The following is a 13,980-nucleotide window of genomic DNA, read 5'->3' on the forward strand; positions in this document are numbered from 1 at the left end:
GCATTCAGAAAACTAAGATCAAGGCATCCAGTCCTATCACTTTATGGCAAATGGATGGGGAAGCAGTGGAAACAGTGGCTGACTTTATTTTTTGGGGCCCCCAAATCACTGTGGATGGTGATTGCAGCCATGAAATTAAAAGACGCTTACAGCTTGGAAGGAAAGTTATGACCAACATGCTGTTAAGTCACTTCAGTCGTGTTCGACTCTGTGCGACCCCATAGATGGCAGCCCACAAGGCTCCCCCGTCCCTGGGATTCTCCATGCAAGAACACTGGAGTGGGTTGCCATTTCCTTCTCCAATGCAGGAAAGTGAAAAGTGAGAGTGAAGTCGCTCAGTCGTGTCCAACTCTTAGCGACCCCTTGGACTGCAGCCTACCAGGCTCCTCCATGCATGGGATTTTCCAGGCAAGAGTACTGGAGTGGGTTGCCATTGCCTTCTCCAATGACCAACCTAGACAGCATATTAAAAAGCAGAGACATTACTTTGCCAACAAAGGTCTGTCTAGTCAAGGCTATGGTTTTTCCAGTGGTCATGTATGGATGTGAGAGTTGGACTATAAGGAAAGCTGAGCACAGAAGAATTGACGCTTTTGAGCTGTGGTGTTGGAGAAGACTCTTGAGAGTCCCTTGGACTGCAAGGAGATCCAACAAGTCCATCCTAAAGGAGATCAGTCCTGGGTGTTCATTGGAAGGAGTGATGTTGAAGCTGAAACTCCAATACTTTGGCCACCTGATGCAAAGAGCTGACTCATTTGAAAAGACCCTGATGTTGGGAAAGATTGAAGGCAGGAGGTGAAGGGGACGACATAGGATGAGATGGTTGGATGGCATCACTGACTCAATGGACATGAGTTTGGGTAAACTCTGGGAGTTGGTGATGGACAGGGAGGCCTGGCATGCTGCGGTTCATGGGATTGCAAAGAGTCGAACACGACTGAGCGACTGAACTGAACTGAATGTTAGAACCCCAGCTTTTGATTTCACTAGTATAAAAGAACTCACTATAGAAAGTTTGGAAATTATAGAAAAATGAAAAGAAGTGAAAAAAAATAACCTATCAGTCCTACCACCCAAAGACAAGCATGACTAATACGTGGGTATGCTGCCGCTAAGTCACTTCAGTCGTGTCCGACTCTGCAACCCTATAGACGGCAGCCCACCAGGCTCCCCTGTCCCTGGGATTCTCCAGGCAAGAATACTGGAGTGGGTTGCCATTTCCTTCTCCAATGCATGAAAGTAAAAAGTGAAAGTGAAGTTGCTCAGTCGTGTCTGACTCTTAGCTACCCCATGGACTGCAGCCTACCAGGCTCCTCCGTCCATGGGATTTTCCAGGCAAGAGTACTGGAGTGGGGTGCCATTGCTTTCTCCAATATGTGGGTATAGTTTCTTTCTATTTTTCTAGACATGGTTTATTGGCTTATTTATATCATCATCACACACACACCAAACCTTGATTGCATGTGTCTGGAGGGCAGACCAGAGATTGAGAACAGGAACCTTTATTTTCCAATCTGCATTCCCTACTAATGTGATTAACTATCTAGTTTTGCCCCAGACTGTCCTGATTTTAACCATGACAGTCACGCATTCTGGGAAACTTCTTGGTCCCAGGCAAACCAGGACAGTTGGTCATAGCTCCAAGGAAGTAGCAGCAAAGATAATATTTTCAAGATAGTTGGTTTGAATGAAGGATAGGCCAGTCTGCTTTACTCTGCATTAAGTTTTGAGAATAATTTCCATCTAAATAATACAGTTGGAGACATTCCTGGTGGTCCAGGGCTTAAGACTTTGAGTTTCCACTGCTGGGGGCATGGGTTCAATCACAGTCCCTGGTTGAGAAATTTAAGATCCTGCATGTTGTGTGATGTGGCAAAAAAAAAAAAAAAAAAAGACACATGAAGAATCAGTTACTAATTCATGGTACTTAGTAGACATTTAATAAATATTTGCTGACACGGGAAAAATATAATGCCTCAGAAGGAAAACAGATAGTCGACCTGTTAGGCCTCAGATGGAAATGTTAACATTTAAGACATTTCTTCTCATCTCTGAGAACTTCCAACCTAGCAGAGAATTTTTTTTTTTTTTTTTTTTTTAATGTACACAGAGAATTTTCTACAGGGCAGAATTTTGAGAAAAGTACAGACAAAATGCTATCAGAGTATAAAGGAGAAGGATGGTATTCTGGAATATTTCATGGAGGAGGTGGCATTTTCATGAGGGCCTGGAGGGGAGGGGATTGGATTATGATAGTTAATGGAGGAGAGGAATGGAAGGTGAGAAGGCAAGGAGTGCTATCAGCTTCTAGAAGTTAGAGCAGCCTGGGGGATGAGTGGGTGCCAAGGCTGATAGTCAGAGGGGGGCTGTGGAAACCGAGCTAAGGAACTGGGGCTCCGTTGGAAGGCAGTGGGGCTTCCCAGGTAGTGCTAGTGGTGAAGAACCCACCTGCAAATGCAGGAGACGTAAGAGACACGAGTTCGATCCCTGGGTTGGGAAGTTGCCCTGGAGGAGGAAATGGCAAGTGGCAGCTTTTGCAAGTCAGTAACAGGAATTAGCACAGTTGAACTGTAGGATGATGACAATCACTTATCTCTTATCAATCACTTATCTCTGATGAGTCAGCAAATTCTGTGTGTCCAAAGTCACTCTAAACTGATAAATTTGGATCTAATCAGACTGTGAATTTGTAAATAAGGCCTTGATCAGGGAAAACATAGCATAGTCACACAAAGGTCATCTGGTTTGCCTAAGACCATCCTGGCTTTAGCCCTGAAAGTCCTGCATTCTGGGAAACCTCTCGGTTCTGGGCCAACCAGGATAGTTTGTCACCTTAACCTCCAGGGAAGTGGCACTGAAAATAATATTTTTAAGACAGCTGTTCTGAGTAAAGGATATCCCTTTGTATTCTTGGTGAAGAATCCATTCCCCATTGACCTTAATGTGATCACAGAGGTAGCCCTGAACACTGGGTTTTTTTCCAGATTCGTTTGCTCTGTGTACAGCAAGCCCAACGCGGGGGTGCTGAGGTTTGTAGCAGAAAAGTATTTATTCACAAGGCAGTCAAGTAAGGAGATGGGAGAACAAGTCTCAGATCCACTTCCCTGAAGGCATGGGGCGGAGATATTTATAGGATAAAGAAGCAATGAGGTCTTAGGCATGAGGAAAGGTGGTTGGAGGTCAAGGAAATGCCATTGGAGGTTGAGAAAAGGTGAAGTAATCAGTGCTTTACCCAGGCATATCTAGGTTACATGCTTCTTCATAGGGTGTGTGTTCAAAAGTGGAGGTGCCTGGCATGATGTGAGGGTGGAGTTTTTGGCCCTCTGATGTAAAAGAATTATTCATCAGATGTCTGTGCGGACACAGTTTTAGGATCAGTGATCCCAACCAGTCTTAGCCAGCTTGAGTCAAACAGGATCCAACTCCATGTTCTTGGAGAATAACTTAAGCCCACCATTACTATCAGTTCAGTTCAGTCGCTCAGTCATGTCCGACTCTTTGCAACCCCATGAATCGCAGCATGCCAGGCCTCCCTGTCCATCACCAACTCCCGGAGTTCACTCAGACTCACGTCCATCGAGTCGGTGACGTCATCCAGCCATCTCATCCTCTGTTGTCCCCTTCTCCTCCTGCCCCCAATCCCTCCCAACATCAGAGTCTTTTCCAATGAGTCAACTCTTCGCATGAGGTGGCCAAAGTACTGGAGTTTCAGCTTTAGCATCATTCCTTCCAAAGAAATCCCAGGGCTGATCTCCTTTAGAATGGACTGGTTGGATCTCCTTGCAGTGCAAGGGACTCTCAAGAGTCTTCTCCAACACCACAGTTCAAAAGCATCAATTCTTCAGCACTCAGCTTTCTTCACAGTCCAACTCTTGCATCCGTACATGATCACTGGAAAAACCATAGCCTTGACTAGATTGACCTTTGTTGGCAGAGTAATGTCTCTGCTTTTGAATATGCTATCTAGGTTGGTCATAACTTTTTTCCCAAGGAGTAAGCGTCTTTTAATTTCATGGCGGCAGTCACCATCTGCAGTGATTACTATAGTGACCCATAATGTCAGAGGCTTTATCTGTAGGGATGTTAAGGAGTCTTGTGATATATTTCGTAGGCTATGTGAAGCTTAGAGGGTATGCAATTAAGGAAGGGAAAAAGAACAACAACAACAAAAAACTAAAGCAAGCTTAATCAATAAAGGCAGGTTGGAAACAGGGATTTTTAACAAGCAATTTCCTTATCTTCTGTTTTGTAAGACATGCTCAGGGATTCCTGGGAGTCAACCGTATGGGTCTTGGTTTCGCTCCCAGTGCTTAGCCTCTGCCTCCTTCACTATTCTTTTCGTGTGAGCCACTGGGGCCAGTCTCCTCCTGCTCAGACCATAGAAGCACACGAGAAGTACCTTTTGAGTTTCTGCTGACAATACTGAAATCAGCAAGGGCCAAGTTTGCAGGGATGAGTTGGAAGGTGAGTTTTGGAGTGAGAATCAGTCCAGGGTTTTAAGGGAGGAAATGGAAAACCCTTTTAACTAGCTGTGGGTGAAATGGTAGTCCTAAACGTGGGAGGAACACTCTTGAGCCTGTTTCCTAGCTCCAGTGACTGGATAGTGGCACATCCCTTCAACCCCCATCCTCATTCTTCCCACTGCACTAGGAGAAGGCTATAATCAAGGCATAGCACTACCCTTGCCTATTGACTCATCATTCTCAGAGATCTTCAAATTTAATGCTGAATGCATATAGTAACAAGTATAGGGATCATTCTGGTACTGGTTACTCAAGACCAATGAAAAAGCATTTACAGTGTCCAGCTGGTGCTTATTTTTAAATGCTAGCTTCATTTATAGCTTCAAAATATTTCTATTCCTTCATCTTAAAAACTCTTAGAGGACTATAGGAATGATGTGCCTTGCCTTTAAGTATGGTCAGTGCTATAGGTGGTGCTTTCATTTGCTGTGAGTCACTTTCCTGGGTTGGTAATGGATTTGTGTACATCAGTCATTCTCTTAGTCTTGTCTGCCTGGAAACCAGAGGGTTTGTGCTCATTACATGGAGCCAGGATGGGTGGCCTGGGTATGGATCCCAGACAGAGCGGAGGGGCAACTGCAGAGGGAATCATTAGTGTGGTGGTGTAACAACTGGATTGATTCCCACATGTCTCTGTCATTTCCAGTGTTCATTATATATTAATTAAAGAGAATGATTTTATCCAAATTGCAAAATTTTTGGCACTTAAACACAATATCTTTTCAGTGTGCTTTTCATAATCACATTGCAAATTCTGCCTCAGTTTAAGAATTGGCACTCATTCGCCTCCCAAAAATGAATGAATGAATTCATCATTCAAGTAATCTGTAGTAAATTCCCATATGGTGTTCATACGGGACCCACAGAGCCCTGAGATGAGCTATTAGCCTAGGAGTCTCACTCCCAATTTCATCCTAGGAGGAAAGACAGACATTAACCAAATAATGACAAAATATCTACTGGGGAAAGTGCTATGAATGAGGGATGAATTGGCTCTTAAGTGCATGAAACGGGGAAGCTGACCTCCTCTACAGGAAGGGACTTTTCCTGAGAAATCAATAACTGAACTGAGCTCTGATGGGTGGTAAGGACTCACACAAGTGGGGTGGGGGTTGTGAGTTCCCTTACATTCTATCCAAGGGAAAAGTCCTGGAAAGTGCCTGTGAAAGGGAGAAAATGCTTCATGTTTGAGTAACCAGAAGACACTGTTAAGACCTGTGGTTAAATTTATGTCTGGAGGGCCTAAAGGAAATAACATAAAATAAGATCCTTATGGTGGAAACAGTAGGGATTAAATTTTGTATTAAAAATTTTTGGATTACATTTTAAAAATATAAAAGCAGGGTTTGTTCTTTGGAGAAATATCTAAAATAGTAAAGTACAGAGAAGAAAAGGAATACACACCCAGACACAGACCATTTTTAACATCTTGGCTGTTTTTATTCCTGGTGCTTTTCTTAGGTGTAGGTTTAATAAAGACATTGAAACTACACTGTGCACACTTTTGTATATTGCTGCTTTTTTCTCACTTCTAAGTTATAAGTATCCTTTTATCAGCTACATGATACTCCACCCTGTTTACTCTGTTGAGCAGGCCCCACCCCGGGTTCCAGTCCACATGGAAGAAGATCCATGAAAGGGTCTGCAGTCTTCTGACATCCCACAGAGCTCAGCAACACCTAAACAAGGTCAGGACTTCTGATGAAATGACATCTTTGCTGACAAAATAGTATGGGAACTGGGTCTCACAGTCTAGCAGGGGAGATAGACATTAATCAGGTAACTGCAGAAACAAGTATAAAATTGTGATGCTCACCAAGGAGGTACATGGTATCCTGAGAGCGTATGAAAGGGAGTGCTTGACTTGGTTGGCACTCAGGGCAGGCTTTCCTGAGGAAGAGACAGTGGAGCTGCAGTCTGAGCGATGAGTAGCAGCTATTAATACTTCAGAGCACAGGGTGCATCAGGCAGAGGTCCTGAAGTGAGGGGGAGCATGGTCATGTGAGAGGACTTAGAGAAGACAGTGTTTGCCTGGAGCACATTCACTTCCACTCTGGGCAGGAATCCCAGTGCAGGGAAGAATCTGGGAACATGTGTGGTCTATGTGAGCCCACAACAAGGAAGAAAGTTTTCCTCAAAGTTAATCAGGTGTTTTTGACTATTGGACTTTTCTGGGGTTGAGGGGAGTGTTTCCGATCCATAGACAGATATACTCAGTACTCCTCTACGGCAGGTGTACAGCCATTAGCTGTGGCCTGTCACCAGTTTAAACCAATTCAGATGGAAGGTTGACAGTGCACCCCTTAGTTGGGTTTAATTATAACATGTAGTTGAATTGGTCATCTTGACTTATTTAAATGCTGACATATCCTAGATTTATAGGATCATACTTATAAATGAATATTTGTTACCCTAATTACCTGGGTGGTGAATTATTTTATTGCCTGTCTGCAGAGTCATTTGTTTTGCTTTGTTAATTCCAAATCTTTTCAAGTAGGGGAATCCCTTTAAAATGTAAAAGAGGAAGAAAGAAAGGGAGGAGGGAGAGAAAGTGGGAGGGAAGAGGGAAGAAAAAGAAAGGGAGAGAGGGAAAAAAATAGTATCTACATATATACATATATCATGAACACAATATATATGGCATACACGGGATTCATAGATCTCCTAAATGCAAAACTACGCATGCAATATCATTGACCTATATTACACTATGAGTAATGTAGTTGCTGGATTTGTTTGTGTTATAGGAAGAATCCATCTCTGAAATAAAGAATATCCTCGACAGACCAGGCTACCCTCTGAAGAAATACCGTGCACATGAACAGAAATATTTTTAAGCTGCTGTCCTATGTAAGTAAGCAGCTTAAGTGCTTCTTCTTGATTTGCTAAAACAATTTCAGTTTCCTGCTTTCAGTACAAAGCACCTGGAAAATGTGGTGAACAGGAGTCCAGGAGGAGAGCAGAACTACGTTCTCCCCTCACAGTGTCGTGAGACAGCATGTGTGCGGGGCCACCAGCAGTCTTATCTCCTCTTTATTCTCCCTCCCCACTCCTTACCTAATGGTCCCTCTTCCAGCTCCTCAGACACGAGTTCTTTTCTGCTATGCGCCCTTTGCACACGCTCTCTGTCTAGACTACTTCTTCCTGACTTTGTTTGGCTCACTTCTATTTGCCTTTCAGGTCTCATGGCTTTCCATGGCATACCCTCCTCCTCTGAGGTACACCTTTGTAGCCTCCTGCAGTTTTCTTTCATTGTTGTTCTATTTCTTTGTGGGCCGATTGCTTAAAAGTCTGCCCCTTCTACTTGAATGACACCTTCCTTGGGCCAGGGACTCTTGTTTTCTGACCCACTACTTTATAGCCAGAGTTACAGTGGGGTCCCATTTAACTTGGGTGAACTCAACTGCACCTGCCAGGTGTGTGCCCTGAGCAGGAGCCCGCCTTCCTCTACCACTCTGTCACCACCCTTGCGTTAGATGACCTTCCGCTGTGGTTGGTGCTCAGTAAATATTTTCTGTGAGTGACTGTTGAAATTCAAGTGATGAGGCAATCCTCAAAGTCAGTTGTGTGGTAAGAAGTTGGTCATTTTTGTGGGCTGTCATCATTTTTCACATTTTTTCTTCTTTCCCTTCCTACCCAGGCCCAGCATAAGAATAGTTTTTCCTTATTAAGTGCTTCCTAAGTGCCAGGAACTGACCTAAATACTTCAGTTGTATTAAGTGAGTTGCTATTCCATGATCACAACAGCTCTTAAGAAGTAGGTACTATCACCAGTACCATTTTACAGGTAGGGAAACTGGGGCAAGGAGATGTTAAATGCCTTGCTCAGGGTAACATGGCTAGTGAATGACCTTAGCTGTGATCTGAACCCAAGGGATATGGCTTCAGTGACCATGCTTTTACCCATTAAATTCCACTGTCCTCCAGACCTGGAGCTTGTAATAGGAGAACCCTGGAGGAAAAGATAGTGGAACCCAAGCAGAGTTGGTGGACATTGCCTTTGAGCATCCCCCAGAGGGTCCTATGGTGTTGTATCATGTAGTCCTTCAGTCTAGCAACATCAAGATAATTACAGATCTTTTTAAAAAATAAAGATGTGTGGGATGACATGCTAGGGTTTCACTGTCATCAGGCTCCTAAAATTCTGATTTATGGGTATTCATGCTTGAAGGCACATGTTGCCTTGCCTAGAGCTGGCCAGGACTCCCTGCCTTTGGCACAGAGGAATGTGAGCACAGCTTGGTAATTTCCCATTTTTGTAGGCTTTGCCTTAGAATGTTCTGCTTGGTAGATTAAAGATGGCTTCTGGTCCACTTAATCTCCCATTTCTAAAATAGTCATCTAGGCATTTATACAGAAGACAACCCACATAATTACCACTTAGGAAACATGGCCCATGTAATTACCAAATGTCAAATTGTGTTGAATTTCATCATGCTAACATCAAGTTACCTAAAGCCCTGAACTAGCTAGTATGTGGACCCTGATGTGAGGGGATAGAGAGAAGGTAAGAAAAAAATTAGTAAATTCTGTCTTAGGAAATAGGTTTCCTTCAGCCTTGTATTGTGATTTATTGGTTTGTTTTCCTTATGAAAACTCTCCCAAGAAGGAGACAGAGGGCTGGAGGGGAGACCGAGCAATGGTACCAACTCTGCCTGCCGAGTGTCCCATCCCTGTGAGTGGCTCCCATGATCCCAGCTGCCACCACTATGGCCGGCCTGAAGCAGGAGCCAGTCCACTTACAATGATCCCAACTCAAGGGAGGGCAAGGAACTCAGGCCCTGGAGTCCTCAGACACAGATAAGAATTGCAGCACAAAGAGCTCTCTAAAATTACAGAGCAAAAAGAAAATAAACCAAGAAAGGTGGGTGAGGAAGGGACAACAGTAAATTAAAATGCTGCTTTCTGATTCTGTCATAGTTCGTTAGGCCTCCAGCTCTAAATGGTATGGCTGGAATGGCTTCTAACCTCACCCTCTCTGCTGGCAGGCAGGACCCACTTTACTTCCTCCCACAAGGGTCCTTTCACCTCTGTTACAATCAAAGCAACAAAACAAACCAGCCTACAGATGCCAGGCTCCAACCTTGGGGGCCCGCCCTCTCTGATTTGGTCACCAACTTCAAAGGGATTTTTCATTTGATGGCTTGTGGGGATTCACACAACAGAAAACAACACACTTCCCTTCATTCCAGGGGCTCCTGGTCCTGTCAGAGTCTAACAGACCACACAGGCAGTGGCCTTGCACACAAATCCCATGGCAGATTTCTGGGTTGGCAGTCCTTAGTGAGCAATAGAGTCATCTGGGGGCTTTGAAAAATGCTAATGCCCAGGCCTGACTCCAGACCAACTTAGCTGGAATCTCTGTGGGTGGTGCCTGGCATCAGTTTTCTTTATAAGGTTCTTCAGGGGTAATACACATTTTAGGACTAAGAATCTCCACAGTAGGCTGCAAGAGCTTTGAGGATGGGGGGATTTGGAACACCCTCAGATTTTATACTGGCCCCCTCCACGCTCAAAAATAATTGTTCCATGGAATAGAATTAATTTGGGCATATTTAACAGTTCTGCTCATTAACATCTAGCAGTTTCTACACATCCACTATATGCCAAGGACTATACTTGGAGAAGGAAATGGCAGCCCACTCCAGTGCTCTTGCTTGGAAAATCCCATGGATGGAGGAGCCTGGTAGGCTACAGTCCATGGGGTCGCAAAGAGTCGGACACAACTAAGCAACTTCACTACACTACTAAGGACTATATTATTCAGAATAACACTAAGAAGTAGATACTCCGCTTGTCATCATCCTGATATTCTAGAAAGAGCCCAGGTAACTTGCCCAAGGTCACACAGGTATTTGTCTTGCTAACCTAATATCACCTCATTCTGGGAGTGTGGGAGAAGAGGCTGCACAGCAAGGTTGGGATTGAGTGAAGTCATTTTCTTCTCCTTGCTTGTGTTGGTTGATTGCCTTCTTCTTAGTGCCACATAGAGTGTGTCAAGTGTCTTCACATTTCACAGGGGAGACTGAATGAAAGCTGCAGGAGTATCATGAAGAGCTCACTGAATGAGCCAACTGAACAACCGTTTTTGTTCTGTGTATCAAACCACCAGTGTCTGACCCCCTTTAAATCAAACCTGTACCCAGTCTCTTGTAACCAGGTAAGAGTCACTGATTAAAGTGTTTGGGGCTCATGTTTTCTTGTCAAGCTGGACTATTTGTGTTTCAGTTTGTATGTTTGTTTTGAGCTTGAAATAGAAAGTAGCAATAGTTGGGTGGCAGGTTCTTTTCCATTTGGAAAGCACTTCTTAAAATTCTGATGAAAATGTCAAGATGCCTTTTCAGATGTTCCTTATTTTTGGCAGTGGATATGTTCTTGAAATGTTCTTTTTTTCCCCCCTCCTTCCTCCTTTTTCCCTCCTCCCCTCTTGCCCTCAGCTCTCCCCCACCTCTGTTTACCTTCTCTTGACTTCCCGTCCTGTCCTTTCCCCATTCCTTCCCTTTCCTCTTACATTTTCCATGAGCTCGAGGAAGCTGCTATTTAGAGGAATAATCTGATATATCCTCCAGAAAAAAGACTATCATTCTGATTTTCCATGTTTGGTAAATCCATTTTCTGTGTATGTGTGTGTGGTTGTTTGCTTTTTAGCATTAGGCTTCATTTATTTATTAACATAAGATCCTGAAAACCTTGGAAGAGGGAGCATTGTTTTTGGAGAATTCAAGTCTTGCTTTAAAGGTTTAGTTTCTAGGATACATTTATAAGATGAGGCTACTTTCTTTAGATTGTATTTTAAACTACTCCTTCTGTTACCTGGCTTCCCTGGTAGCTCAGATGGTAAAGGGTCTGCCTGCAATGCAGGAGACCCCGGTTCAATCCTTGGGTTGGGAAGGTCCCTGGAGAAGGAAATGGCAACCCACTCCAGGATTCTTGGAAAATTCCATGGACAGAGGAGCCTGGTAGGCTACAGTCCATGGAGTCACAAACAGTTGGACATGACTGAGTGACTTCACTTTCACTTTTCTGTCACCTACCCCTCCTTTTTTTCTAGCAATTCTTAATAAATTTATAAGAGGAAAATAACCTCCTTCAAATATTTCTTTGAAAGAGCTACACTAAATTACATTTCTGCTTTGGCAGAAATGACTGCAAAAACCTTTATGAAATGCTTACCCAATTTGAGGAGCAAGAAGAGGATGGAGATGAACTGAAGTAGAGGTTTATCTTTGTGGGTCTGCAGACCCAGAGAAGAGAGGGCCTGAAAGCAGAAAGCTTTGTCTTCCCATCATACTGTAATCTGAGTGTTTTCCTCTCCCATGTCCCAAAACCCTTTCAACTTTTACAAGATTCAATGAAAATCAAGTTTTCTTCTCTCATTAGGACCACAGGAATTTGTTCAGTATGAAAATTAGGAAAATGAAATTAAAAATTAAAGGAGAAAAAAGTCCAAAAGCAGAAATAAAACTAAATTCATTTATCCCCTTCTCAGAATTTCAGCCTAGTAAAAGTATGCATGCATGCATGCTCAGTCGCTTAAGTCGTGTCTGACTCTTTGCCCCCCTATGGACTATAGCCTGCCAGGCTCCTCTGTCCATGGGATTCTCTAGGTAAGAATACTGAAGTGGGTTGCTATGCCTTCCTCTATGGGATCTTTCTGACCCAGGGATTGAACCCACGCCTCCTGCATCTCCTGTATTGCAGATGTATTCTTTACCCACTGAGCCACTGGGAAGCAACAACAAACACTTCACCCTTGGAAAAGAGAGATATGCGTAAATCACACCTGCTTGTGTGTTCTCAGTGTGTCTGAAACTATAGTTGTCAATTTATTATTTTGAGGTCTAGTTAGTCATCAGTAATAAAAAAAATACTATATTACATTAAGACTATGGTACAGTTCTCAGAAAAGGGCCGCTTGGGAAGGCCATAAGCAGCTGAAGGAAATCAGTTCCAATGAGTCGGTATTCCGTAGCAGTTATTGTTTAGGTATACACTGTAACACTTGTTCAGTTTTTTTTTTTAATGGTTTGAGCATAGCTCCTTAACTCAATTTAGGAGTAAGATCTTAAATGCCCATTCTTATTTAGAGTCTTTTTGTTACCTTTAACAAATCAATCTGCCTTTTGCTTACCTTCTGATCTGCTAACTCCATCATTTAAGTCATTCCTATTTTATCTTTTTGTTTCTCAAGGAGTTATTTCAGTTTTGAGGAGTCATGTTAGGGCCAGGATTGCAGCAGGATTTTGCTTTTGGAATATATAATAATATGAATAATCTTGTGATACATTAGGGTTCAGATTACTTTGGGAAGATTTGTGTCATTAAATGTAATAAAAATCTCCAGCTGTCTTGCTTCAGTTTATTATTCCTTTCTTGACTTTCACAGTTGCAGATCTGTCAGAGCCTGGGCCATATTTTGCAAGCTTGTTTCACGGGGTCTGGGTTTAAAGAGGTTCTTGGGAAAATCTCCTTGGCAGAGCCTGGGCCCTCCAAGCAGAAGCTGCTGTACAATGAGGCCATCTCCCCATGGTCGCCTGACTGACCCAAAGTTAGCTGAAGCCTATAGGCCCTGAACTATAAGTAAGATTTTTAAAATGGAGAGTGTACATGGTAGTCTAACATAAAAGAAGTCAGTCAATTTTAAATGTATAACTGGGGAGGACTGATGAATTATGTATGCAAGTTCACCTAACCCCTGAATGCCTGGCCATACTTACTAATATTCAACGCTGTTCTCAGTTAGTTCCCTTAAGGAAGCCCTCTGATCTCTCAGAGCAGCAGGAAGAAAGGACATGGCCACCAGTCCATGTTTGACCAGTGAACCTCTAATACCACCTGACGGTACTGCTGTCCTTTCCTGAATGGGGGGCCCATTCCAGCACTCCTGGGGGACATGCAGGTCTTGGAGAGAACTCCCTCCCCCTTCCCAAGGACTGGGAACTCTGCAGACAGTGAGCAGAGCTGCAGCCCTCAGGCTCCTCAGGTCTGCTCCCCTCGCTCTTCCACACAGGGTCTCGGGGTAGCAGTAGTTTGGTCATCAAAGGAGAGAGTCTGTGCTTTACTTCACCCTCAAAACCAGGAAATCTGGCAAAAGCAGGGTCAAGTCTAGGACAGGAGCTTTTCTCTGGTGCACATGGATGGCTGGATTGTTGGAGTTTCTTCAGCAGTCTGAAATCTCACCCTTGGGATTCTTTATCTTTAGAGTGATCCTGCAGCATCCCTGTAAGTCCATTTTTATATTGATAGATATACATTTATATATTTCTCTTTCTTTTGTCCTAATTTTATTTTAAAAGTACCCTGTAGCACATTGTGTAGTTTCAGCCCTTCTTGTCATTTGCCGTGAGGATCACCTACTGGGATTAATTCATTTGCTCTCTGTGGTGACCACAGCTTTGCCTCTCCAAGATCCTTTGGGCAGAAGGAATACAACATATTCTCTGGTAGGGTTTGCTTT

General features: G+C 43.4%; 1 protein-coding gene across 8 annotated transcripts in view; it reads left to right on the forward strand.

Moving 5' to 3' along the window:
- SPATA6L (spermatogenesis associated 6 like) overlaps window positions 1-13,980 on the forward strand; it is a 102,159-nt gene that overhangs the window by 46,165 nt on the left and 42,014 nt on the right. For 5 of the 8 annotated variants that reach the window (XM_019966005.2, XM_019966004.2, XM_019966003.2 and 2 more), the window contains 3 exons: window positions 6,118-6,211; window positions 7,271-7,373; window positions 10,543-10,716. In XM_019966005.2, coding sequence (XP_019821564.2) covers window positions 6,118-6,211; window positions 7,271-7,360 — 184 coding nt within the window. In that variant the 3' untranslated portion in view covers window positions 7,361-7,373; window positions 10,543-10,716. Of the gene's footprint in view, window positions 1-6,117; window positions 6,212-7,270; window positions 7,374-10,542; window positions 10,717-13,980 lie in introns of those variants that run through there. The other 3 variants (XR_011567932.1, XR_011567933.1, XR_002181243.2) reach the window with 1 other exon arrangement.

The sequence above is a fragment of the Bos indicus genome, chromosome 8 (assembly GCF_029378745.1).
Source record: "Bos indicus isolate NIAB-ARS_2022 breed Sahiwal x Tharparkar chromosome 8, NIAB-ARS_B.indTharparkar_mat_pri_1.0, whole genome shotgun sequence".
Lineage (NCBI taxonomy): Eukaryota > Metazoa > Chordata > Mammalia > Artiodactyla > Bovidae > Bos > Bos indicus.